Below are 26,831 nucleotides of genomic sequence, written 5' to 3'. Positions count from 1 at the left end.
CTTTTTTTTAAGGTGGACCTAAAGAGATACTACTAGAGCGTTCTGAACAGGGTGATTGAACTGCTATGGTGCTTCATTCTTATGGTATTTTGACCAAAGCATGTCACAGGCTTGTCATTAGGACACCAGGGAACTTGTTCAACTTGGAGAAAGAATATATCCCCTTTAAATTTGTTTAAAATTATATTTACAGTTTCGTTTTGGAAACTAACAAGACTTCCTGTTGTGTCACATTTACTAAATACCAATAATAATTGGTGACATTTAGTGGTGAGACTTCTCTGTAGAAACAAGCCTAAAGCTCTGTAAAAGGCTTATTCTGAAAACCTAGAATTTTATTTCAATGTGATAATACACCGTCTACAAACGTATGTAGGCATTACATTTATATTCTGCCAATAAACCATCCTAAATGTTGCACTGGACCTTTAAACCAAACCTTTAAACTGAATGATGGGAGAAACAGAATATATTATATAGTACACATACAAGTTATTATTTTTTTTTTTTAAAAAAGCAGGCAGAATATATTGACATGTCAGAATTATTGATGTTAATAAGTACATGAATCACAGGTGTGTGATTCAAAGGCGATGACACTGAAAGCTTAGAGAATAAGTGAACAAATTATATAAACAAAACAACTGTGTATGACTCAGTAATTTACTGCATGTTGTTTTTCTGTCCATGTCTATTTAGTTATTCCATGAGAGTATACTTGCACATTTAAATGCCTTAGCAAGTTTGAGAAATGAGACTGTCCACATGGTGTGAAGGTTGTGTTGTCTTTGTGTCACAAAGTCAAACACAACACTAAGTTTGCAGAGTTAATGGACTGATTATTTCAATGGTCGTTATCCAAGAAAGGCGTTTTTGATAAATTATCAGGATTTGGCTTAATCCAATTATATACACGGGTCAAATCTCTCTATTGAAGAAAACATGGCAAAATAATTGCTATAGCTATTGGAGGGCTTAACCCAAATATTGGTTTCCATTCTAATTATTTACTTCCTGGATATTTTAGCATCCCACAGTGTCTGCTCTACATAATCAGTTTGTTGTGATAGGTGTTTAACCAGTGGCAAATCCTGTGTGCATTTCACTCCTGACATGTTTATGTACATCGACACAGCCACTCCTGATAATGTCACCTTATATCTACTAGATAATCCCTCTGAGATTTTGCTGTGTGGCTCAAATGTGGCAGTGCTGCCACCTGAATGATTAGAGCGGTGTCTGCTTCCCACCAGGCTAAAGTGGAGAGAGATGAGAAACCAGACAGCAGTGATGTACTTGATTTTTTTTACTCTCAAGTCAGAACCAAACCCATTCAGCTGCTCAGCTTTCCCTCTGCACCGCCTGTTCATGTGAGCAGAAAGAGAGAGTCTGGAGGAGTCGTGATGCCCATCTCAATGAAGACAAGGGGGTGGGAGGGTGCACAATAAAAGGAAAGTGATGCATAAAGCAAGGGAGGAGAGATTTCAAGTTGTAGCACACACAGTGAAATCTAGAGGGAGTGTTATCAAAAAAAAGGGAAACAGGAAGGAGACAAGCAGCAGGTCTCAAGGAATCATGTTTTCAATGTGCGTAAAAGAAAGCTGTTTCAGTGCCAGAGGTTGGAATCATGTTTAATGCATTTAGGGATGGGATTATTCTAGATGTGTCCATGGATATCAATAAAAAGTATTGTTATGAAGTCAATGGGGACATTTGTCTCTCATGTGATTAAATTCAAGCAGGATAATCATGAACAGTCACTGTATTTTCAGTCATTGCAGGACCTAATGTATACCTTAAAGATAAAAATCAACTTCTTAATCATTTAAATCCTTATATTTGGGACTCTGGAGGTCCTATCAGTTGGCAAAGTGTAAAAAAAGATGACTCACTCATGTTTTTATGGTCCTCCTCAGTCTAATAATATGTCCCCTTTAACAGTTACCTGCGAGATAGTGGACTAAAGGCTCCAAGCATAGACTTGATAAGAATATAGACCTCAAGTTGCTAAACGTCCACTGGTACCATGTCAGTTTTTTTTAAGCTAGACGGGCACCCAGTGCTTCTTCCAAATGATAATCATGCTGTTTAAATACCTGAAACTAGGTGCCACATCAACTAAGAATATTTGGAGAACTTTTGGCAGTCAAGTGCCACTTCCCATGCTTCATAAACATTTTCTGAGATATTGGGTTTGATATAGCAGCCTTTGGAGGTTTGCTCAACTGCTTCAGTCAAGTGTTCACATTTTAAAATGTATGTACCCGTCTATGACAACAGTTCTACCACAATGCATTTGAGACACCTGGCATCTAATTAAATCAGGATCATTTGACTAAATTTTTTTACAAAGTCCCATACCTGCACATCTGTTGTGAACCAATTTCTCTTGGAAAGCATTTTCCTGAGAACTGCGTCACAGCTGACAATCTAGTTACATGTAGTGTTCATCGTGCCAAGACAAGTCTCATTCAGCTGCAACCATGAACACATTTAGTGACATCACCCCCCCCTGAATAAAGTCCATAGCAAAAACGTATTGACCATTAGAATTTGTCAGGAGCTTTTAACAAGCTTTATTTAAAAGCCATCATGCAAATGGATGATCACATTTGGTGTTGGGTGCAGATTTAGTGTTCGTTCACTCCGTCATGATCACCATGCCACTCGAGACTACAGCCTTGTGGTTTGGGTTCGGGCTCCTCACTTCAGCCACTGCCCTTTTTCCTGCAAGAAGAGAGTCGCACATTTTAAAATTAGAATTTGTTTCAGCGAGAATCCTCAGCAAAAAGGTTGTTCCAGCTCTGCCAAGATGATTCGCCTATTCATCAGTATCAACCATCTCTCCTAATGGAATACACCATTGTCTTCCACCCACAAAAACTAAGCATTACCAAAGTAGCTCTAGCTGATAATAGTTGATTCGACTACATTCAGTTGATGCAAGACTCTACTCACGTTGCTGCTGGCATCGTTGTTCACAGGAGTCTGTGCTACTGGGATAACACACTGCTGTAGAACAATGGATGAACACCTGAACAAAAAATTAAAAAAAAAAGACTAAGTTACAAGAACTTATTACTCGGTTATCGAGTGTAACTTAAGTCAAACCGCACAGTGTCCCTCCGAGGAGTAAAGGCGTTTTGATCCACAAACGTGAACATCTTGAAGTTGAAACGTTTGTAGTGCGACGGGTAAAGAAGCCCAGAAGAGCCATCCACAGGGAGTACTGTGGTTATGTAACGGTCACCATTGTAGGGACACCTGCGGACGAGAAGTGAGGTCAAATGGCTAAAAGTTACTTTCCAGTCACTAAAATTCAAAATGTTGGGTTTTACATACCCATCAACGAGAAGGTCCCATTGGGGCAGGCTGTCAGGATTCTGGGTGGCAGTGGCCCAGCAGTGCTCCATGTTCAAGACTATATTTGGATCAGACCGATCCAGGATGCGCACCTCAACATACACACGCTCCCTCAGCGGTTTAGTAACTGGATAGTCTGATGGAGCGTAGAAGGACCTATATACCTCCTCCTCTGTAATCAGGAGGGTCCAGAGTTCAGTAGACACAAGAAAAATTGTCGTTTCGCATCATTGAAGCTTGTGTGCCACTCACCCTCAACACATCCCTTTGAGTAACACTGTCCGTTACCCAGTCCGAGCTCCACTCGGAGGAGTCCTGCAGCAGCGACAGGTACAGGAGGAGGAACGTCGTTTACCTCCATGACAAGAGCCTCCACAGCTGTGTCAGAGTATTTACACTGGAACAACAACCTGTTGAGAGAGGGAGAGCAGAGGACCTGATGGTGGAACAAATCTCATCGACTGAACCAGAAATGCTTGATTTTTTAAAATTATAGACTCACTCAAAATGACTGTCCCTAGTGATTGATCCTCGAGGTCCGACTCCTACCTCATACGAGGAAGACATGTGGTTCTCGTACACCACATAACCCTCTTCTTCCTGCAGTTAGGGGTTCAAATTTAAAAGCACTGTCGTGTTAATTCAGGCAGTATTCATTAAGCCAGTCAGCTCCACATGATGTCTCAGTATAGCAGGCTTTAGATCACATCTTACTCCATTACATTCCTGTACTGCACACAGAAAGAGTTCAACATTCTGACAGGGGAAACATCATTGTGCTAGTAAAGTGAGACAGCTGCACACAGGCAGGTTGTGTATGACTGAAATGTAAAAACACACGCAGAAAATGGTCAGTAGCTCCAGAGATTAGGGTTTGGATGAGATTGAATTCAGTCACAATTTGAGTGCAATTTAATATTACAAACCACGATTTTCTTTTCCTCCATTAACCAAAAATTGGTGGATGATTTAATTTAAAAAGGCACCATATGCAAGAATGTGGCTAAAAACTGTTTCTACACTCAATTGAGTAGAAACAGAAATGATTGGTAGACGGTGGTAGGTGGCGCCACAAGCCAAAACATGATTTCAAAACATAATTTGCAGTCTGCAAAAGTTTTTTGTTTTTTTAATGTGAATATTTTGGCTGTACTGTTGTTGGTGAGTTCGGTATGTTATATGAATATTATTCCTGAGCCTCTGTGACATATTTAGATATTTAGACACTTTAGATTTATTACATAATGCACCTTTAATGACAAACCCACTGGTCATATTTCAAAAGAAGGAAATATGAACATTAGTGAGTCTTGAGATCTAAACTGAATGGGACAGTTCATGTGTAAGTGTACTTGAATTAACTGCACCTACTAATAAAAAAAAAAAATACAGGCCAAAAAGAAAATTTAAAAATACTGGGCCCCAAGTGTGAGCCTTAACATTCAAAAAACATTCCTCAACTCTTCAATGCCCTGGATTGCAAGTCAAAGAACACTGAAACACAACTTTCAATACAGATTACTTTTAACCATTTCTGTTCATCAAGCTAGGAGAAGTATCATAAGTAGATATTTAAAATGCCCACCTCAAGCACAAATGTGGACTTTAAAGATATTTGTAGACTCAACCATTTGCAAGAAAACGGTCTCTTGCAACTGTGAAATCTCATGTCAGAGTGTCATATTGGACACCACTCACCTTGAGGGTAGTACCACATGCAGTCATTGGGAACTGGAAGATGGCAAACTCAGAGGTGACACCCCTCGGGTCACAGGAAGGATCATTACTTTCCAGCAGACTGACTGAATCCACGTCTATGCGCGGCATAGTGGCGTCTCGAGCCACAACCACCACAAACTGTCCGTCCCTAGTGCACTGCACGGTCACTGGATGAGGGGGGAAAAAGCAAATGCACACATTCAATCATTTTTTAAACTCACCATGTAGAGTTTGTGTGTTTGAGAACCGCAGCACTCGAAAAAAACCACAGTAGAGAGCACAAATACCTGCTTTCCCATAGTAGCACAGGTCCCCATTAAAACAGCAGTTTACGTTTTCACACTGCTCAGCCGTGATATCAGGAGTCCCGCACTGAATCTTGTCATTCTCATTCACCTGGCACTTATCGAAGGGAGCAAGAGGTTGAAAAACTTTCTGCTGTTGCTGAGGCAGCAAAGGAGGAAGCGTAGGAGGAGGCTGTTTTTGCAGAAGTGGAGCCCAATAATTCTGGGCCTTAACCTCACAAACCAAAACAACTACCGCCACAAACAGACCGCTGATTAGCTCCATCATGGCGTTGACCAGAACTGAAACAATAAACACTGTGGTGCAGACACAGCATTTATACCTGACTCATTCTGCGCAGTTTGCTGCTTCTCATCGTTAGGAGTCAATTGCACAGCAGCCCTGCAGAGTTAATCATCTGGGAGCTGACAGGTGGGACTGAGAGTCTGCCCTCCTGTCTGTGAGGCTGAGTGCATTATCTGACTTGACTTCTGCTACAGGGCTACACAAGTTGGTGTAGTGGTTAGTGCGCTTGACTTTACATCAAAGTGATGTGGGTTCACGACCCGGTCGAAACAAGTGCATGGAATTTTAATGTTCTCTGGTTTGCTCCTACAGTCCAAAAACATGCAATATTGGGATTAGATAAATTGGACGCTCTTAGTTGACCATAGTAAATGTTTTTTTGTGTCTTTATGTGGCCCTGTGAGGGTTAACCCCACCTATGTCAGCTGAGATTGGCACCGCTCCCCCTGTGACCCCCTCATGTGGAGGATAAAGCAATGGAAGATGGAAAGACGGACTTTGATGTAGCTTTGTTCAAAGGACTGCCAGAAACATGTGCTTTTTATGCATATGCAGATTTTATCCGGATTAGAAGTCACAAAAAAAAAGACAAAAATGTGATTCAAATCAGTTGCATCTCAGTTTGAACACTCTTCAAATTACATTTCAAATGTTTTGCCTCATTCTTAATGTCTTCAAACAGTCTTAAAACAGACAACAAGAAAAGGTTGACTGATAGCTCAGCTCCACCAATTCTTGCAGTTTTTTGAATAATCATATCTGACAATTATTATTTAAAGGTGCCATATGTAAGAATGTGGCCAAAAACAGTTACTACATTCAAATTCAAAATACAGAGGTCATTTAGGTTTCGTATTCTGACGTAACTGGCAACCGGTGGTTGCTCGGCAGATGAGACTCTACTGACTGCAATGATTGGTAGATGGCAGTAGGTGGCGCCACATGCCAAAACATGATTTCAAAACATAAACATGATTTGCAGTCTGCAAAGTATTTTTTTTATTGCAAATATTTTGTCTGTTCTGTTGTTGTTGGTGAGTTCAGTTTGTTATATCAACATTATTCCTGAGTCTCTGTGACATATTAGGAGGATTTTACGGCCAGTTGCTTTAGATTTATTACATAATGCACCTTTAAAGATTTAATGTGCAAGATTTAGGTCAACAGAACTGTTTGACTGATGGCATAATAAATTAATTCGTAAAATCACCTGAATGTATGAATTGCTGTTTTCATGACTATAAAATGAGCCCTTAATGTCTACATCAAGAACTGGTCTCCTCTGTGTTGGACCACCATGTTTTTACTGGACAAACTAAACACCTTTTTGAGCTTTAACTGAATGCCTCCAATCCTTCACACTGCATCATTATTGTACATCGGCTGCACTGATTTCAAAAGATCAGCATCATCCGTTACTGAAAGCCCAAATTGGTTGACCTCTAACAACAACAGACAAAACACAGAACATCCCATGCCACAAATGTGTGGACACCAACGTCGTGACAAAGTACTAGTATACAATTTTGCAAATATGTCTGGACATTCGAATCTGAAAACATCTGATTTGAACATTGCCTTTGAGTGTGAACCTCAGTGTATTTACAGGAGCGTTTTTACCTTGACTCAACACTGCGTTAAGTGAAAAACATGTCGTGCTGCCTCCTACTCACCCTCCCCCTTTTTTTCATTTACACAGATGTATGGGCGCTACACCCAGGAGTTGGGTGTGTATGCCAAGGAGGAAGCAGCCCGACTGCGGGATGGAGGAGTACGGGACGGCGGAGGACTGCGGAGGAACACCAGCGTCCGCAGTCGTGCTGCAGATCTGCTGGAGTATGAGAAAGACCCCTGTGTAAAGTGCCGGTGTAAGTCACCATCATTCATAAAGTCTCAGAGCTGTGCTTTAGTGTAGCACAGTGCACAGACATGTCCTGAAGGTCAGGCCAAACTCGATTAAATGTACATCGACAAATATGCTTGTGTGTGCTTGTGTGTTTGCAGTGCAGTCTTAAAAGTTGTGCAGATTTTTTTTTTTTAACGTACAACAGAGCAGCACTCGACGCACAGGAGCAGGAGACAAATACGATAAAAAATGTGACTGATCTGAGAAACGACCTCCAGCCAAGAGGCTCGTCTCAATGTCAGACAAAGACAGTCCCCCTCTGCTGCCTGTGCGTGCGTGTGTGCGTGCGTGGAGAGAGACATTTGCCTTGATCTCAGTATACTGTCTGTGTGAGCAGAACAATAATCTGACCTGTCAGATTATTTTATGTCTAGTCTTCTTGCAATGACAACTACAGATGAGGCATTGGCACTGGAGCCGTGTGTGTGTGTGCGTGCGTGTGTGTGTGTGAATGGTTCTCAAGGGAACCAAAAGTGTGTGTGTAATTCATGCAGGTTACAGCATTTAGACTCAGTAGTCATGTTTCTGTGTTGCGAGCACCACAAATTAAATTCCACTCACCTGTGCTGTACTGCTTTACTGCACACAACCTGGAAATTGATATAATAAAACCAGAGGACCAGAGGAGAACAAGGAAATGTTGTCTTCGTGAATGTGAGTTTGATTTTGTTTTTTTGGCGGTTTAATCTGCTGCAAAATATGTTCATGTAACACCAGAACATACACTAGTACTGTAGTACTGTTTCCTTAAATATATATAGAAATTCAGTTGTAGTTGTCAGTACAATGGTGTTAAAAGAAATATCTCTTTTGCAATATTTCTTTAAAGCACTGTATCACTAACGTATGGAAATATTCTTTGTTTTCTGATTGTTTTTTATTATTGTATTCAAACCTCCGGCCACTAGATGGCAGCATTCTTTTGACTCTCTTCTTCTCCCACTCCATATTCTTGACAAAAAAACCTATATATTGTTTATGCAAACAAAATTGTTATTTGAATTGTGAGAGTTTTGCTCCAAAATAGACTATTGTAAGGATGGAGATCTCAATATGAATCACCTTACAATACATCGCAATAATCGTATCATCACCCCTGTACTGGGATATGTATCATATTGTCAGATTACATATTGTAATATTGTCTTTACACATTAGTCAAAACCATCCATTGCAAGCAATAATGATAAATGATTTGGCAATAATTGAAAACAATAAGTCAAATTTTTTTTTTATCTCAAGGTCACAGTGCAACTCAACAAATCCATCTACAAAAACATGGTCAGAGTCAGATTTGACCTTTTAATTGTATGTAGAAAAAAAATCAATACTTAAAAAAGGACATATTAGATCATTTCAAAGAAAAAAAAAATCAGTCTTTGTGTCTGTCTCTGCGTCTCTGCTCTTGCAACGACTGATTTGATTAAAGCTCGATTGCACCGTCGGGGAAAGCTTCACTACATCAAGTCAGGCCCACTCGCCGCCCGTAATGGCAGCCATTTAAAACAATCACACTCAGATCAGCAGCCTGCCCCTGTAATGTGTGCAACCACTGTCTGCATGCTGCGTGTGCTCGTAGATCAAGAGGTGTTTGTATTTATAGAGCCGCCTTTAAATAGACGCTCAGGCTGAACGAGCTCTGATTCTTTTTTTTTTCGCCCTCTTGTTAGGTAATGGTGTAAGAAGAGAATCTGTAGTTTTAGTGGAAACATAAAAGGGGGTAGTGGGAGATTTCTGTGTTTTTGCTCTCAGTGCATCGGTGTGTGGGAAGAGCACGTCTGTGGGTGATGGACTCTGAGTGTGAGCCACGGCTCACATCAGCAATTGAAGCGGCAGCTTTTCAAACCAGACAGCCTACACATGCAGCTGAAGGCTCTGCTGCTGCTCCTGACACAGATCTTAAAACTCTGCTCGTTTTTGACTTACGCTATACTCCGATCAATAATTCATATTCATTCATTCCATATCTTTGAGTTAATATCCTTGTAGTACCGTATAAGTTGATATTCTCGCGGTATCTCGTCTCCAATCTGTTTTTAAATATATAACACTGTAAATAATAATGAACTGAGGGCTGACTTAAAAGTAATATTGCAAATCAAACTGCAACATCTAAAATATAAGATAAGATAATCCTTTATTAGACCCACAGTGGGGAAATTGACATCGTCACAGCAGCAAAGAGGGTAAAGATAATACATAATAAACGTGCATTTTAGAGAAAGTACAATATGACTATAAAAAAGACAATTTTAAGGGGAAAAAGCTAGAAAGTAGTGAGAGCTGCTGCAACAGGCTGCCACACGGGAGGTGTCTTTCATCAGGATTAGATATTTTCCTAGTCCTAGTGTGTGTAAGAGAGAAATAAAAAGTAACACAGATTATTCATTCTAAAATAATCCACTGTGTGTAAAATTACTGTTTGTCTGCGCTTGTTTCCTTGTTTTTCTTGTTTGCCCACGTGTCTCCTCCTGCCTCCCTCAGGAGAAAACCCCTTCTCCTGTGACCTGAATCCTGCAGAAAAGGCTGCCGTGAATTATATTTAATTACCACATTGTTCACAATGTCTACACGGGAGCAAAAGCCATTTAAACAAGAGCAGATATTTGGGTGCAGGGTCGTGTAGGAGAGGCTTTTCAGTTTTTTTCCTGTAATTATAAACATACTTGACAAGAAATGTGCAAACACACTTTGAGACTTTCCTATTAAATGATTTGTGAAGTGTTTGTGTTTGCCCAACAGCTTCAAGTGTTTTTTTTTTTACTTCTACAATATTTAATAATCTAAAACTGTATTGCAATATCAACTGATTTGAAACCTCTTTGTGATAGTGTTTTTGGTCATATCGCCCAGCCCTACCCCAATGATTAATCAATAATCATTGGAATAATCAATCAATAAAATGTTCAGGCACACTGCGAGTTGATAGTTTCACCTTCATCAAACCTTCAATGACTTGTCTTTCAAGACAAAAGTGATTAGATGCTCAATGCTTGAGCTCTTGAACTCTGTGTTTTTATCTTTTTGACCTCAGTGTTAGAACAGTAGATTCATCTCTCTCTCGTCTCATGACAGGTATCACTGTTTTCAAAGCAGGATGACTGGGCTGTGTCTTGATCTTGACTTTAGAGTTCTTTCTGAAATATGGATCTGAGTGTAGCAAACGTGTTGGTGGCACATTTTTCGCGTCTCTGGGGAACAGACACATCCATGACTGCTCTGGTTATTGAAATGAAATCCAGGCTTTGGCAGTGTCCACAGTCAAAAGAGAAGAAAATGAGTCCAGTGATGCCTCTTTTAGCTGACCTAGCTCAGAGTTATGGATTATAGTGTAATGGTACAATTTATAGCAGTGACCCAGCTTTGTTTTGTCTGCATATCGTCATACGGGGTGGATGAACTCATAAACTGAAGTGAGTCACTTTTAAATGCTTCTTGGACTCGGATTAGAGAGAGATGCTTTTTGGATGGGGAACACAAAGTCAAAGTATAACTCTTTAAACTTTTAAAACACCTTTAAGTTGTTTTTGTACATTTGGTACATCCTGGACAGGTCGCCAGTCTATTACAGGGCATATATATACAGAGTTAGACAACCATTTACTCTCACATTTACACCGACAGTCAATTTAGAACGTCAAGTTAAACTTATAACCTTGAGAACATGTAAACTCAGCCCTTGGTTGAACTGGGATCCAAACCAGTGACCTTCTTGCTGTGAGCTAACAATGGCAGCCACTGCAAGCCACTCGCCAAGTATGTCAAAGGGGACATATTATACAAAATCAACTTTTTCATAATTTTAATGCTTATATTTGGGATTCTGGAGGCCTTATCAGTCGGCAAAATGTGTAAAAAGATGACTCACTCATGTTTTTGTGGTACGCCTCAGTCTAAGAACAGGAGATAAAACGCGATGTTGACTCTCGCACTCATTGTGACGTCACAATGAGACATTCTTGGAATTGTTGTATCGCTGTTGTAGTGTTCTATTCTTGGCTCCACAGTGCAGCACTGAGTTCTACACAAATTTCCAGCCTCAGAGGATTTACGTGTCCAGTGGATACATGTTATATATGACGGCAATGTGCCTGCTAGCGTTGGCAAATGATGGCTTTTCCAAATGCTAACTGCTGTTAGCTGCTGGAGCCTCAGTGACGCTGACATAGTTTCCTGTGTCTCATTTGCATTTAAAGAGACAGGCAATCAAAACCGAGTGTTCTGAACAGGGCTGTTTTGGCAGGGTGACAGAGATGTTCATTAGGACACCAGGGAACTAGGTTAACTTGGAGAAATAGGGTATACTATGAGTCCTTTAAACCATTAACTATGGAAATGACTGTTTGAAAACCAGCTTTGTTTTTGTCTTCCCACCCTCAGCATGTGCATCTCGCTGCCAGAAGTTCCTGATCTCGCGCGTCGGGGAGGACTGGATCTTCCTCATTCTGCTGGGGCTGCTCATGGCTCTGGTCAGCTGGGTCATGGACTACGCCATCGCTTTTTGCCAAGAAGGTAAGAAAAGGACCAGAGAGACAGAGACAGAGGGTCAGACAGTAACTCTCACAGAGGCGGCAAATATGTAAAGAATTAAGTATTGATCCATGAGAGGCCATGGACGTCTGTAAGTGTGTAAAACAGAGTACATGGTGAAATATTAATATAAATTGAATGGCACTCTGCCATATTGATTTTGAACAGTAACTAAAATTGCTTTATTAATATTTACTACATCAATAAATACTGCTTTGACAGTTTCTACTGTTTTGACTTTACGTACACCAATTATGATTCTGGCACTCAATTAAAATGTTGACCAGAATAACACACAGACTCATTTTTCATCTTCTTCTTTCTCGTGTCAGACAAAAAGGGAGGCTAAACATCTGTCCATGAATATATTTATGGGGTTTTTTTGTTGGTTATTTTTAAATCTGTGCACTTTCTTCAGATGTGTAAGAGAAATGTGAGAGGAGGAAAAATAATCCCCTTCTTCCTTATTTTTTAATGAGGATTTTCTTATTTTAGAGTTTATTCAGCCATGATTGAAATGCTCCTTTTATATCCTCATACATCTTAAATCAGGAGACACAGACTGGCTGGATATTGTAAAAGTCTTTTTTAGGAAAAACTCATTATTATATTATATTATATTGTAATTTCTGCCACCAGGGGTCTCTCCATCAAAACAGCAATTCAGAAAATCAGCGTGGGATCATCGGAATTCATTCATCAGTGACAAATACACAATGTAATAATGAAATAGATAACACACTGGCTAATTAGCTAACTAAATATTTCCTTTCTCTATCTGACGCTTTACAGAGGGTTTTTCCTGGAAATTAGAGCACAGATGATAATGCAGATGATGTGATTAAAAGATGCCCAAAATAAAAATGGTCTATGACCTTGAATAGAAATTTCTATGGATGTAAAAAGTGTTGGTAACGTTTTGGCTAATATAAGTACACTACTCAACAACAAGACTAGTCTCATAATTGTTTTGATATTTTGATTCTGAAAAGTCAATTTAAATTGTACCCAATCTGATGCTTACAGAATATCTAACTCTCAATTGTGAAAATGGCAAATGACGTCAGCAGTTTCAAGGACTGAGGCCTGAAATAAAAATGAATAAATGCATTTTGATATGCAGCTGTTGAGCTGTAGATATTTCTCACACCTTTTTTTTGCTCTCTTTTCTCTAAATTCTCTAAAATGACTGTAGAGAGTCAAGTGAAAAAGGATGAGGATGAGGTCACCGCGCTGCTAAACCCGCAGGAAAATGCCCGAATAAGGCACGAATCTGTTCACAGCTCGTAAATCATGTGGCTGTTAGTCGTTAAATGGTTTAGTTCTCCGCTGGATTACACTGTGATTAAGTAAGTTACCTGTGTGTGTATGCAGCACAGAAGTGGATGCACGGTGGACTGGACAGTAACATGCTCCTGCAGTACATCGCCTGGGTCAGCTACCCTGTAGTGCTCATCACTTTCTCAGCAGGATTCACTCAGATCCTGGCACCTCAGGCTGTGGGTAAGACGCACACATACAGCACAGACACACACACTCACATAAACAATAACGTTAATATGTTTTAACGTATGATAATTTAATCGCCCCTATAATGCACCATAAGGCTTCCAAGGACATATGCTGAACATTTTCCTCGGGGTCACGTCTGCAGCAAATCCATAAAATAGGCCTCTGATGAGATGTGCATACAGAAAACTGCATGAATATCAATCAGCCTCCTCCTCCCCCTCCACACCGCATCCTCTGTGCTCCGCACTTCTTCCTCTCATCCCTCCTCTCTGTAATTGCTCTCTTTCTACTCATCTTTCCTCTCCACTCCATCATCCCACCTGGCGTGTCTTTGTTTCACTTTGCAGGTTCAGGTATTCCTGAGATGAAGACGATACTGAGGGGGGTGGTCCTGAAGGAGTACCTGACTTTTAAGACGTTTGTGGCCAAAGTCATTGGCCTGACCTGTGCCCTTGGCAGTGGTATGCCTCTGGGGAAGGAGGTAGATGGTTTATTCCTTGCCGTCTTACAAATTACACAAGACAGATAGCTTGGCAGCTTCTAAAGTTTTCTATCGGGAGGAAATAAAATAAATCTACAGGCATCATTAAAGCTGTGGCTGCAAAAATAAAGAGGTGATTTACTGCTTGTATTTCCCATTTGGGAGCGTAATAAAGTTGTATGAACTGAGACTGAACAGGGTTTAATCTTGTTCAGGCTTTGAAGGATGAGTCCTGCACGTTTTACTCGGCGTTTAATGTGCTTTCAGCCACACCGTGTATACGCTAACGTCCCTCTTCCCTCTCAGGGACCCTTCGTTCACGTCGCCAGCCTGTGCGCAGCTCTGCTGAGCAAATTCATGGCTGCTGTTTTTGGTGGGATTTACATGGTGAGAATGGTAACTATGTTAATTTTTTTACGCAGAATTCCCTTGTGCACAAATATACTGTACATACAAGTTCAAAGTGAGTCAGTGACGTCACTCTGAGGACGTTCACTGAAGCATTCACCATCTTAACTGTGTCCACGATGAATACAAACGACATAAAATGAAGGCTGGATTGTCTTTTTCAAGGCTTATTCCAATCTGAGGCAACAAGAAAGAACAACGCTATTTATTTAAACTTACTTACTTAGGGGTATAGTATATTCATTTTTCTTCCAATAAAAACGTCTAAATGTAATACACAGGGTAAAGTTAAGTAAAGTCTCATCAATATTGTTTGGATCAACCAGAAGAAAAAAAAATAAAACCTGTCATTTTTGAGAAAATAGTCCTAGTTATAGATAAAAATTCAGTAAACAAAACAATATGGTGATTTAAAATAGCATAAGAAAAGTTTTTTTTTTGGTTGCTCTTCTCCTTTAAGCCTTAACAAAAAGTTTTAATGCACATAATTATATATGAAACTTATCTTTGGAGTTTCATTGCGTTATGATTGCGACAGAAGCTGCATCAGAAATATCTGTTGTATAAATGCTTTTTAGTTCAAGTCTTATGCTGTAAATGCTGCAGCAGAATCTCAGAGGAAATGAGGATTTTCTTCATAAGTTTGACTAAAAGCAAGAAAATACAAACACATCTACACCAGGAGAAGCCTTTGACAAATCTTTGATTTTTTTGCCACTTTCCAGGACACACTCTTGCCTCCACTCACGCTGAGCCTCGTCCTGTCCGTGTCTGCACTGGACATTGTCCTGTACGTCCCTCAGCAACAGCAGCTCCACCAGTAACAGCGGACGATAGACTTCAATGATATGGAGGGGAGAGGGGGAACAAAATGAAACTCACAGCACATGTTAGAAAGATTCCGAAAATGCAGGGGTTGAACGCAGCCTTTGAATGTAATTGTTCTGGGCACGTGTTAATTCAGCCCACTGTGGAATTAAGACTGTGTTTGCTCAAGCTCATTTTCGGCTTGTTTGATTGTGTGCAGTTTGTATAATGAGCTGGATGACTTCCAGGAGGAGGATTTAAAAAAAAACAAAAAAAAGACAAAAGGTAACCTCTCACTTGCACAGATGGCACTCACACATGTTTCTCTTTTTTGTGTGTGCGTTTCAAATTTACCGCTAAAGGAAGAGCCTTTTGTGGGAAACAAGGTATGAATGCATGAATCAGACACTTTTTTATTCCCAGTTCCATCAACATTAATAATCCATGTCGTCCATTTCAGATAAGCCGAGATAGACTGACGCCTCTCTTTCCATTTGTCCGCGCTGTGTTTGGTTGTGTTCAGTGAAGCGGCGCTGCGAGGCATCGATCTGTGTTGCCGTCGCTTATATACAAACATCTCATCTCATGATTTCCACACTCCATCCGTGTTTCCAATTATGGCTGCTCACACCTCCACCATTCATACGTTTAATCTCACAGAAGGTGAAACGTGACAGTGGTAGGGTCACAGTGCAACTGTTGCTTCTGCAAACTATTTATCACAAGAAATTAATCCGGCGTGTATCATGTGCGTGGGTGTGTGTTTGGACAGAACGAGCTGAGGAACACAGAGATGCTGTCGGCTGCCTGTGCAGTAGGTGTGGGCTGCTGCTTCGCTGCACCTATTGGAGGTAGGACAACAGACAACTACAGGCCAGACTGTCCTTAAACTGCATGAATACTAAGGTCTAAGGATGTTTCCCATCATTTTAGATGACTTTCTTTTAGTGCCACCGTTAGAAAAGTCAGAAAATTCAGAAAATTCACTAAATTAATTATATTGTATAAATGTTGTGTATATATATATATACTGAAGTTTTATTTATTTTATTTATTTATTTACGTTTATTTGACAGGGACAATGCACAATATATGATTGGGCCAGATTATAGCCACAAGGCTAATTTACATCTGCTGTCGCTGGACAGGAGTTGATGTTATAAACAATTTAAAAGACCACATGTAATGATTTGGGACAATGACCCAAACACACATCACAGTTATACAGAGTAATAAAATTGAGTGATGAGAAAAGTGCACCATAGAGGGGTTTTTTTTCAACTTGTGGTTTGTGCTCTCCAACTTTTCCCAGTTTTATGATAAATTTGGATCAAATCAATGTAACAACGTGTGAGGAGTTGTCTTTAAAGTTTAAACAAAATTGTTTTTTGACCTTAAACTTCTCTTCTCTTTAAAAAAATCTTTAAAAGATATACAACAGACGATGAACCTTTCCCATGTTTTGTGCTCAGTGAGGATATTTATTCAGCCTAAAGTCAGTCTGTTTGTTCCATTTAACACTTTTGCACCTCAGGGTGACAGCAAGTTTTTCAAGTATGTGTCTTATTTTGAGTGTCAGTAAAGTTAGGGGTAAAGTTGAAAAAAAAAAGATAATGATGAATTTGAGAGAACAGATGTTTGCACGACAACAAGCAAGTGAAACTTGTTTTTGGCTCATGATTGAGAATCATACTGTGTTTTTGGGGAGGGTTTGTTCATCCATCTCATTCTTGTGAACTTGAATCTTTCGGAAATTTGGATGAAGATGACGGTCAGATTTTGGTGGTCAAAGATGAAGGTCACTGTATTTTTAAAACTTTGAGTACAAAAACCCTACAAATCTGTCACAAATGTCATTTAAAAATTAGACGAATTAGATGTTGCTGGACAAAGGTCAGGTGACGTCACCACTGTGAATGGAATATAGCAGCTATAAGGTTTAACTAAAGGTTAACTAAGCAATAAGTGAGACAATATAGTAAAGGTCACAGTGGAGTCACAAATCATGACCTTTGACCCCTGAACATTAAATTCCTTTTGACTAAACAAGCACATGGTAGATAATTGTAATAGAAATGTGTAAACTGACACCACATTGGTCAGCAAAGGCACACAACCTACAATTGTAGTAGGTATGAGAAATTGCGGTAATAAATACTTAATATGAGAGCTGAAATGGTTTGTTATGATTTGGTTCTTTATTACCTTTGAGCTGTGGGGTTTTATTTGTGCTATACAAAAAAACACTATAAAGGAAATTATGGAAATAGTCAATGAAGTGAGTAGCAGGGCTAATATCATTTTGTGTGTATGTGTGTGTTTAATGCAGGAGTGCTGTTCAGTATTGAGGTAACATCAACATTTTTTGCGGTGAGGAACTACTGGAGGGGCTTCTTCGCTGCCACCTTCAGTGCCTTCATATTCAGAGTGCTGGCAGTCTGGAATCAGGATGAAGGTAAAAACACCTTTTCTTTTCCTTTGTGTTCTTAGTGTGGGGCGATACGGCCTCATTCCTTCACACGATAAAATGATCCAGTGTCTATTATTATCACAGTAAATGTCAGAGCATCTAAGACGTTTGTGAGTTTCCTCACTGACAGTTGAAGAAACCCGTGTGTTTATGCAACGCAAAAAGTTTGTATTGATATGTTAAACTTTTGTTATACTCCTACTGAAGAAAATAATATACCACGATCCATAGTATTAATATTGTTTTGCTGTCTCTTGTTTTTTATTTTTCTCGGTGACTGAAATAATGATAGTAATAAAGTTATATCTTGCTTTAGGAGTAATCATTTTAAGAGGGGTCAATACTCATATTCACCATTAACTAGGTGTTTAATAACATGCATATAATAGCATACTAGCCCTTTTATTAGTGAATATTAAGCATGTATAAACACCTTATGTAGGAAAAATATTAATTCATGTCATAATAGAGGTATCTAATAAAGGTTATAAGGTGTTAATACATGCTTTAATAATTACTAATAAAGGGCTAGTATGCGACTTATATGTGTTAGTAAGCATCTAGTTAATGGTGAATATGTGCTCCGTACTCCCTCAAGTGTTACCCTAATATTTATTAGCATAGTTCATAGAACGTATGTAGCCTACATTTCTGCCGCAGTGAGAAGGACGTTCTCTCTCCTCAGAGACCATCACTGCTCTTTTTAAGACCCGTTTCCGTTTGGATTTCCCGTTTGACCTTCAAGAGCTGCCGGCGTTCGCCGTCCTGGGGTGAGTGTGTGTGTGTGTCTGTCTGGGTCTGGACTGACACAACTGTTCAGCTGATCCCAAAGCAGTTTGATGCCTCACTTATGTGGTAATAGTTCATTCAGCCTCCTGCCTCCACACTGACATTCATGAAGGGAGATTTTTAATTGATTGGAAATTATAGACAGAGTTAACTCGCTGTACTCTGCGGGGGGAAAGTGGAGCCTGGATCTAGAACATCGCCTTTATAGAAGAAATACTTTGGGGTTTTTTTCTATATATTTTTTTTTTACTTTAGAGATTATTGTCGAGAGTTATGTGCTCTCATATACAGGCATATGTCCATAGTCAGTAACTAAAAAAAGTAAATATATTATAATATTATTATTATCATCCCCAAGGGATTTACTGTGCAGCAGCAGCAGCAGCAGTAAAAGCTCACATTTCACAGCAAACCATGCTATGACTAAATAAACCTTCATAGTGAGTCAGAGACTCAACCAGGTGAAGCAAAGCTGAAGCTTTATCTTCGCAGTGGAGAGATCCAGGAGGATGTTGCTCATCTGTTTCACCTCGACACCGCGTCTCTGTCTGTTTTCGTAGGATCGCCTGTGGTTTCGGCGGCGCTCTGTTCGTCTACCTGAACCGTTTGATTGTGGAGTGCATGAGGAAACAGAAGACGATCAACAAGTTCTTGCTGAGGAAGTGAGTACCTGAAATCTGGGCAGATGCTTTTTCGTGTTTTCCCCGACAGTTTAAAATAGATAAATAACAGGGTTAATACAGTAAATGAATCTTTTTATAGCCCTTTTTTCCGCCTTCACCACCCAGAAATCAAGTATGAACATAGAGAATGACAAGTGCACTCATTAATGACCCTGCAGTCCCTCTCTTCCTGTCAGGCGTCTCATGTATCCTGCACTCGTCACCCTGCTCGTCTCCACGCTCACTTTCCCCCCGGGCCTCGGCCAGTTCATGGCTGGACAGGTGAGAATTCACACTCTTCTGATGGCATGAAAGCATTTCTGTGTCATTTCTGAATTACTGGTGATTATATTTAATGATGGAAGAGTTTGGCGTCAGGTCATTCTTTTTGTTCCATATTTAATAGAATAAGTTATTTAAAGCTGGTCTCTATTTGTGCAGATCTTGACGCTTAAAATGTATGATAGGTTTTTCTGTCCGTGATACTCAAATTGATGAACGTTGGAGAGCTACGGAATGTGAAAAACTAAAGTTGCACCTGCAACACTGCAGAGTAATCCTGCTTCACACAAACACCACAGTTTTATTTCAGCCTTTCAGATCCTCAGAACAAGAAAACAGCAGCACTAACTACAAAACTGGACCATAATTGAGTTCCCCTCTCTGCTCAAAGTGATGCTTATTTACATAAAGTTCCTAGAATTAGACAGAAGAAAGTAGCACTTGAAGCAGGGGAAATGACGAGGGAATGACTCACCATTCACGTCAACAGTTATATCAGAGTAATAATGTGGCTGGAAATATGTAGAAGTGCAGCTGAACAGGTAAAAGTGGTCCTTCCACTGACCATAACGCCAAACCGACACTGCGTGGATGATTAGTGATCATTAAGATGAATTATTGCCTTGATCTATACACGTCTTATTCTACAGACTGAAGAGAACGTCTTTGTTTCTCACAGATCTGCATGTACTGTATCTACTGAATCTGCAATACCACACAGTAATCATTTTAAAGGTGTATTATATCATAAATCTAAAGCAACTGGCCATAAAATCCTCCTAATACGTCACAGAGACTCAGGAGTAATGTTCATATAACAAACTGAACTCACCAACAACAACAGTACAGGCAAAATATTTGCATTAAAATGGACCGAAAATCATGTTTATGTTTTGAAATCATGTTTTTGCATGTGGCGCCACCTACCGCTGTCTACCAATCATTGCAGTCAATAGAGTCTCAGCTGCCGAGCAACCACGGGCTGCCAGTTAAGTCTGAGCTACAATGGCGGAGAAAACGATACCTAAAAGACCTCGGTATTTTGAATTTGAGTGTAGTAACCGTTTTTGGCCACATTCTTACATATGGCGCCTTTAAATATGTTTTTCGAATGAAAATGAGAATAATGGTGATACAGCGAATCCTATCGCAAACACAATTCCTGTCAAAAAAAAAAAATCGCAATTATATATTTAGCCCTAAAAATAGTTGCTTCCTCATAAAGCACAGATGGCACCAGAGACGGATCCCTCCGAAGTCTCCTTATGTGACCTCGTTGACGAGGATGTAACAGACAAACCTTTGTTGAGCCGTTTTCTTTGTGTGTGGATCGGTCAGCTGACGCAGCAGGAGTCTCTGGTCGCGCTGTTCGACAACCGCACGTGGTGCCGTCAGGGTGTGGCCGAGGAGTTCGACTACATCAGTCACCACCACGGCTGGAAACACCCCCAGGTCAATGTCTTCATCACGCTCATCCTCTTCATCATCATGAAGGTAGGTCTTCACCGCATGTCGTACCTGAAGAGGATGATTTGATTAGGTGTCAGTTAGAAAACGTTCACTGTGGTATCGATATTTCAGATCCTGAATAATACTTTTTCCAATACCAATCGTATTCAATGTGTTTCGACTTGGTCTTCTTGCAACGCAAAAAGCTCTCATATTTATTCTGTGCTCTTTAGATCTTCTCAACATAAAGTCATTCATTAAACAATGAAAACACTCGGGTTGAGCCTCATCTTCCTCTTCTGTTTTTATGGACATAACCAGAGGTGGAAAGTCATGAATTACATTTACTTGTGTTACTGTAATTGTGTAGGTTTTTAAATACACACTAAGAAATCAAAGTACGAGACTGTACGAGACATATGTCGCTCCAGTTGTACCCTATCAGGTACAAAGACAGACAAAAATGTACTGATTGGTACACACAGCACAAGCACAGGTACAGTGCTTGTACCCTGATAGGGTACAACTGGAGCGACAAAGCATTTGTACCCTTTTAGGTACAGTCTCGTACTTTGATTTCTAAGTGTGTAACTTTTAAATATATTTTTTTCGGAAGTACTGTACTTCGCTATCATTTAAATCACATCCGTTACTGGGTTAAGTAAGAAAGTAACTAAGTCACTTTACTCTAAAGGTTAAAGTAAATGTTAAACAAAGAACTTTTTTTTTTACTTTAACTTGAGTACATTTTCAGACCAGTGCTTTTACTTGTACTTAAGTAAACTGTTGTCAAAATAGTGGTACTTTTTAACAGTAGTAGAATATTTAAGTACTCTTTCCATTTCTGGGCATGACATCCTGCACACCTCAATCAGCCAATCACAAGCACTGTTAGATCTAGGTCAAACAGCATACTCTACTGCATGCTTATTGGCTCACTGACTCGGATGCAATAAACTCCTCAGGCACTAGAATTTGATAATGAATGAAAACACAGTGTTGATGTTTTTACCATATCTCAAACACATGTTTCAGTTCTGGATGTCTGCCGTGGCCACCACCATGCCTGTTCCATGTGGGGCCTTCATGCCCGTGTTCCTTATTGGTGAATAAAATCTACTTATGCTTCTATTGTTTTTTTTCCCTTGCGACTATAAGCAGACCTTCATACGACCTCTAACAGTATCTGTGTGTGATGGACAGGCGCAGCGTTTGGCAGACTCGTGGGTGAGGTCATGGCAGCCATGTTTCCTGACGGCATACATGCTGATGGCAGAGTGTATCCCATAGTTCCTGGCGGCTATGCAGTCGTTGGTGAGTCAACCATACTACACTTAAATCCACCATTTTGTTTCTCATTTGCCTTGATTACAATGTCCTGATCATGTTTAATTCTTCTTTTTTTTTAACATAATTGAAATTGTTGCTGCAGCAATTTATCATTTCATGGAAGCTCGGAAAATGGCAATGACACTGACTAATGAAAACTCATTCAACTTGAAAGGGGATTATGACATTTTCAACCTCAATTTGATGAACATTCAAGTGCTACTGAGTGAAATAATGTGAAAGACTAAATACAGGAAGTGAGTCACATGGTACTGCAACTGGAAACATGATAAACAGTGAAATAGGTAGTTAGATTTTAGTCTTCTGAGTCAAATTATGACACATGCAATACTCAATTTAGGGCAGATATAATATTCATCTTTGACTGGATTATATCACCAACAACGAATATATAATGAAACACTGATTAATAGCACCAAATTGTGTTTTACTTTTAAAATTATTAAATTTATTTGTTAATTCCTAGTAAATACTTGAGCACACAATGATCCTAAATCTCAAAAGACAGTTAACAAACAAACAAATGCATATACTGTTACCCTTAACATGTGTCTTATGTCACATTTGTCCTATATTTCACCTTAATTTTGCTTATAGACTTATAGAGGAGTGACTCACTTCTCTCCTCCACAGGTGCAGCAGCGCTGGCTGGAGCGGTCACCCACACCGTGTCCACAGCAGTCATCGTGTTTGAGCTGACCGGTCAGATCTCCCACATCCTGCCTGTGATGATCGCCGTCATTCTGGCCAACGCTGTGGCTCAGTCTCTGCAGCCGTCTCTGTACGACTCCATCATCCGCATCCAGAAACTTCCTTATCTGCCTGAGCTGGGAATGGGACATCACGAGTAAGTCAGTGCGTCCAGTTGGGACAGATTTGTCCCTTGGCAGTCTGTGCCCCGTTTTGTTGTCTTTCCACGTCTCTGGACGTATTTATTTTCTTCCGACTCTTCCTTTTTTGCGAGTTAACCTCCCGTCTTCTCACCCGCTGCATGTCTCAGGAGGTACAATACCCGTGTGGAGGACATCATGGTCAGAGACGTGCGCTACATCACCCTACACTCCTCCTACCGGGACCTGCAGGAGATTCTGCTGACATGTCACCTCAAAACACTGGCGCTGGTTGAATCCAGAGGTAAACGTGTGCTGAGAAATCTGAACACACCAACAGTGCTCTACGAGACACCATGTCATGGTCAAACCGAAATCATTTCATAGGTTTTGTGTGAAAGGAGGGCCCACGGTTGGTGTAGTGGTTAGCACTCTTGCCTTTGCAGCAAGAAGACCCGGGTTCCTGGGTTCGAGAACAACTTCGAAACAAGGGCCTTTCTGCAAGGTGTTTGCATGTTCTCCCTGTGTGTGGGTTTGACCATAGGTGTGAGAGTGTGAGTGAATGGTTGTTTGTCTCTATGTGTGGCCCTGTGATGGACTGGCGAACTGTCCAGGGTGTACCCTGCCAATCGCCCAATGTCAGCCGAGATAGGCACAGCACCCCCCGTGACCCTCTGGTGGAGGATAAAGTGGTAGATAATGGATGGATGTGTGAAAGGACTTGATTTAACCCTCTTTAACAACCTTTGACATGAGCTGCAGTGAGGCCTAATCAGTTGATATTCTGCCTGCAGTCAGGTCTAATCACTCCTGTGGTCATGAAAAGGAGCGTTTTTGACTATTTCTACCTTTAGCCAAGTGAAGTTATGTTGAATAAATCAGTAATTGGAGCAGTCTGGTATTATTTGAGGATCGAATCTATACAATATTCTCTTTAAGGACACAACACAAGACCCGACAATATCACTACATCAATTTATCTTGCATATCTTCCATTTTTGCTCCATCCTACAAAAATAACTATAATTTTACCACAGACACCCTTTACCACATTAGAGCTGCTTCTCATCCAATCATATACATTATATTTGTTGCAAGACATCAGTTTGTGTTTTGTTTTGTTGCTTTAATGAATGAAATTTTTGTTTGTTACATTTTGAAGCCATTTTTCAAGAGGTTTGTCTTCTGTTGTTGAATGGAATAACAGATTTTAGATTTAGCTACTGCTTTGGTAACAATAAGAAAACATGACCTACCTATCAGGCTGTGCAAACACTGGACGTGGACTGAAAAGCGTCACAGTCTGAAGTCCTTTTACTGTGTGTCTCGAACAAAAACAGGTTTCCAAAAAGCACAAGGCTACTAGTAACTAAAATAAAGGCAAGGATGCTTACAGGTCAGCAGACAATATGAACTGGAAACATGCAGGCTAAATACACAGGTGCAGGGATAACAATAAACAGGTGGAAACACATCAGGGTGGGGCAGGTAATCACAGAGGAGGGAAACTGTACAGGAAGCAGACTCTGAAACAAGAGGCGATTTCAAAATAAAACAGGAAACCAAACACAAGACTACTCTCTTAGAAATAAAAGTGCCAAGTAGAACCATATAAGGTTCTTTAGCTTGTCCTCATAGGAGAACCCTTAGTGTTACCAAGAACCCTTTTAAAACCTCTTATTCAGGAAGGGGGTTCCAAAGGGTTCTCTGGATCAAAATGGTTCTTACTGGAACTACCAGTGTAACCAAGAACCCTTGAAAAGCAAATGGTTCCAGGTAGAACCTCAGCCCTTGTAGAAGAGCACCTTTGGAACCCTTATTTCTCCCTTCAGTTTTAATTTCTAAGCCGTGACCCTTTCTCCTGCTTCACTCTCCTTCAGACTCCATGATCCTGCTGGGCTCCATAGAGCGACTGCAGCTCCAGTCTCTGCTCTCCCTTCAGCTCGGACGCCAGCGGAGGCTGGAGTGCCTCCACCGCCTGGCCCAGGACAACGGCGCACACGATCACCAGGCCAGCCTGACAAGCGACAGCGCGCCCAGCTCGTCCTGCGCCCACGGCCAGGCCAACGCCTCGGCCAGCGCTCGCCAAGGGGTTCGCTTCCTGGTGAGCACCCAACAGGTGTGAGGCGTCGGGGGGGTTCCAGGGCTGGGCTGGGTTGGGTGAAAAAGAGATAGACTAAAAGTGGAATAGGCACAGCATGTGTGAAGCATGTAGCAGTAGGTAAAGGCACAGATGGGAGTTTATGGGCAGCTGGTGTGGTAAGTGTTTATAAACTGAACAAATGTTCTTTCTTGACACTTTTACATCAACACATGTCTTCAGTGTTTGTGTCATCTGTGCCCTTACCTGTGCTGTGCTGTTTGTGTGCATGTGCCTGCACATGACGCCTATATGTACGTGTGTATGTGGCTTCTTATTTTAATACATTTTTCATGCAGATCTCTACAGAGGAGTCTTCTTCCTTCAGCGCGGTGGCGTCCAATGTCCAGCTGCCTCTGAAATCTGCCTTGAAAACTGTGTCTGCCATCAGTGATGCAGAGACACCAAATAGTACGTCTCACACACGCACCACACTTTTAAGATACACAGAATGAACATATACGGAAGAAAAAAAAACGATTGTTATTTTCTCTCCAAGGCTCTCAGACCCTTTCCTGTGCTGACCAAGACAAGGAGCTGCTGGAGGTGAGCACTAGAGCCAGAAAAATATGTGAAGAAAAAGAAACGCATGAGTGCAAGTGTGCTGTAAGAGTGTGACATCTATTGTATTCAAGGGTGTGTGTGATGTGTCTGAGTCCATGTACATGTAGATGCCACCTCCTCCTCCTGCTGCTGCTGCTGCTGGTGGGCAGGATACACCCACAGGTAGCAGGGTTTTTCTCCTGCTGGGGTCAAGGATTCGCCCCTTCAGTGCAAAATGCATTCCCTGCCAGGAAAACGTTTTTCAACATCCTCCATTTTAGCGTTTCTGGTTAGACCTGAGGCACATGTGGGACACATTTTGCAAGCAAACACTTTCTAAAAACTAGAGATAGCACTTAGAGAGTGCAAACCTCCACCGCTGCTGCTCTGTTTCCCACAGTGTTGGATCAGGATTCGATTTCAATCAAATAACACAGCAACATAGATTTGAGTATGACGTACTTTAAGATGTTTTTCTTCAAAGCAATACTGACATGTTAGCAGAGTTTATGACGAATGTTGAAAATTCCCCTACCAAGCATCACAAGGGATTTCTTTGGGTCAGATTTTTTCATATTTAAGGGAAAATTTTCATAACAACAAGAAGGCTAAAAAAAATTCTGGCAGTGCATCTGTCATCCAATGTTATATTAAAGGTGCCATATGTAAGAATGTGGCCAAAAACAGTTACTACATTCAAATTCAAAATACTGAGGTCTGCAAAATATTTTTTTTAATGCAAATATTTTGTCTGTACTGTTGTTGATGAGTTCAGTTTGTTATATGAACATTATTCCTGAATCTCTGTGACATATTAGGAGGATTTTATGGCCAGTTGCTTTAGATTTATTACATAATGCACCTTTAACATTGGGGTTTCTTGTGCTCTCACTGTCATCTGTGGTGTAATTAGTGTGCTCACTCCTCTCTGTAAAGTCAGAGTGGGATCCATTGTTGCAGTGGCATCAGAATAAAACTGTCCAGTTTCACTGATGTTGT

At 40.5% G+C, this 26,831-nt stretch overlaps 2 protein-coding genes across 2 annotated transcripts in view; one reads left to right on the top strand and one right to left on the bottom strand.

Moving 5' to 3' along the window:
- clcn2a (chloride channel, voltage-sensitive 2a) overlaps positions 1-26,831 on the top strand; it is a gene marked incomplete at both ends in the record, with an annotated part of 36,636 nt that overhangs the window by 7,432 nt on the left and 2,373 nt on the right. The window contains 19 exons of the mRNA XM_083889581.1: positions 7,373-7,541; positions 11,960-12,091; positions 13,484-13,612; positions 13,969-14,102; positions 14,409-14,489; positions 15,680-15,703; positions 16,090-16,168; positions 17,647-17,772; positions 18,473-18,557; positions 19,137-19,238; positions 19,418-19,520; positions 20,859-21,014; positions 22,005-22,074; positions 22,173-22,283; positions 22,953-23,166; positions 23,320-23,453; positions 25,030-25,268; positions 25,589-25,700; positions 25,789-25,835. Coding sequence (XP_083745707.1) covers positions 7,373-7,541; positions 11,960-12,091; positions 13,484-13,612; positions 13,969-14,102; positions 14,409-14,489; positions 15,680-15,703; positions 16,090-16,168; positions 17,647-17,772; positions 18,473-18,557; positions 19,137-19,238; positions 19,418-19,520; positions 20,859-21,014; positions 22,005-22,074; positions 22,173-22,283; positions 22,953-23,166; positions 23,320-23,453; positions 25,030-25,268; positions 25,589-25,700; positions 25,789-25,835 — 2,247 coding nt within the window. The remainder of the gene's footprint in view (positions 1-7,372; positions 7,542-11,959; positions 12,092-13,483; positions 13,613-13,968; positions 14,103-14,408; positions 14,490-15,679; positions 15,704-16,089; positions 16,169-17,646; positions 17,773-18,472; positions 18,558-19,136; positions 19,239-19,417; positions 19,521-20,858; positions 21,015-22,004; positions 22,075-22,172; positions 22,284-22,952; positions 23,167-23,319; positions 23,454-25,029; positions 25,269-25,588; positions 25,701-25,788; positions 25,836-26,831) is intronic.
- LOC310926665 (zona pellucida sperm-binding protein 4-like) lies at positions 2,642-5,652 on the bottom strand (the record flags this gene model as incomplete). The annotated part of the gene is made up of 8 exons (XM_083888848.1): positions 2,642-2,727; positions 2,959-3,034; positions 3,117-3,264; positions 3,343-3,535; positions 3,616-3,773; positions 3,866-3,963; positions 5,062-5,249; positions 5,370-5,652. The coding sequence occupies 8 exons, from the start codon at positions 5,650-5,652 to the stop codon at positions 2,642-2,644; spliced, it is 1,230 nt and encodes a 409-aa protein (XP_083744974.1).

Source organism: Microchirus variegatus (genome assembly GCF_963457635.1).
Source record: "Microchirus variegatus genome assembly, chromosome: 5".
Lineage (NCBI taxonomy): Eukaryota > Metazoa > Chordata > Actinopteri > Pleuronectiformes > Soleidae > Microchirus > Microchirus variegatus.
The sequence above is the reverse complement of the archived record's forward strand: the minus strand, read 5'-3'. Positions and strand labels throughout refer to the sequence as shown.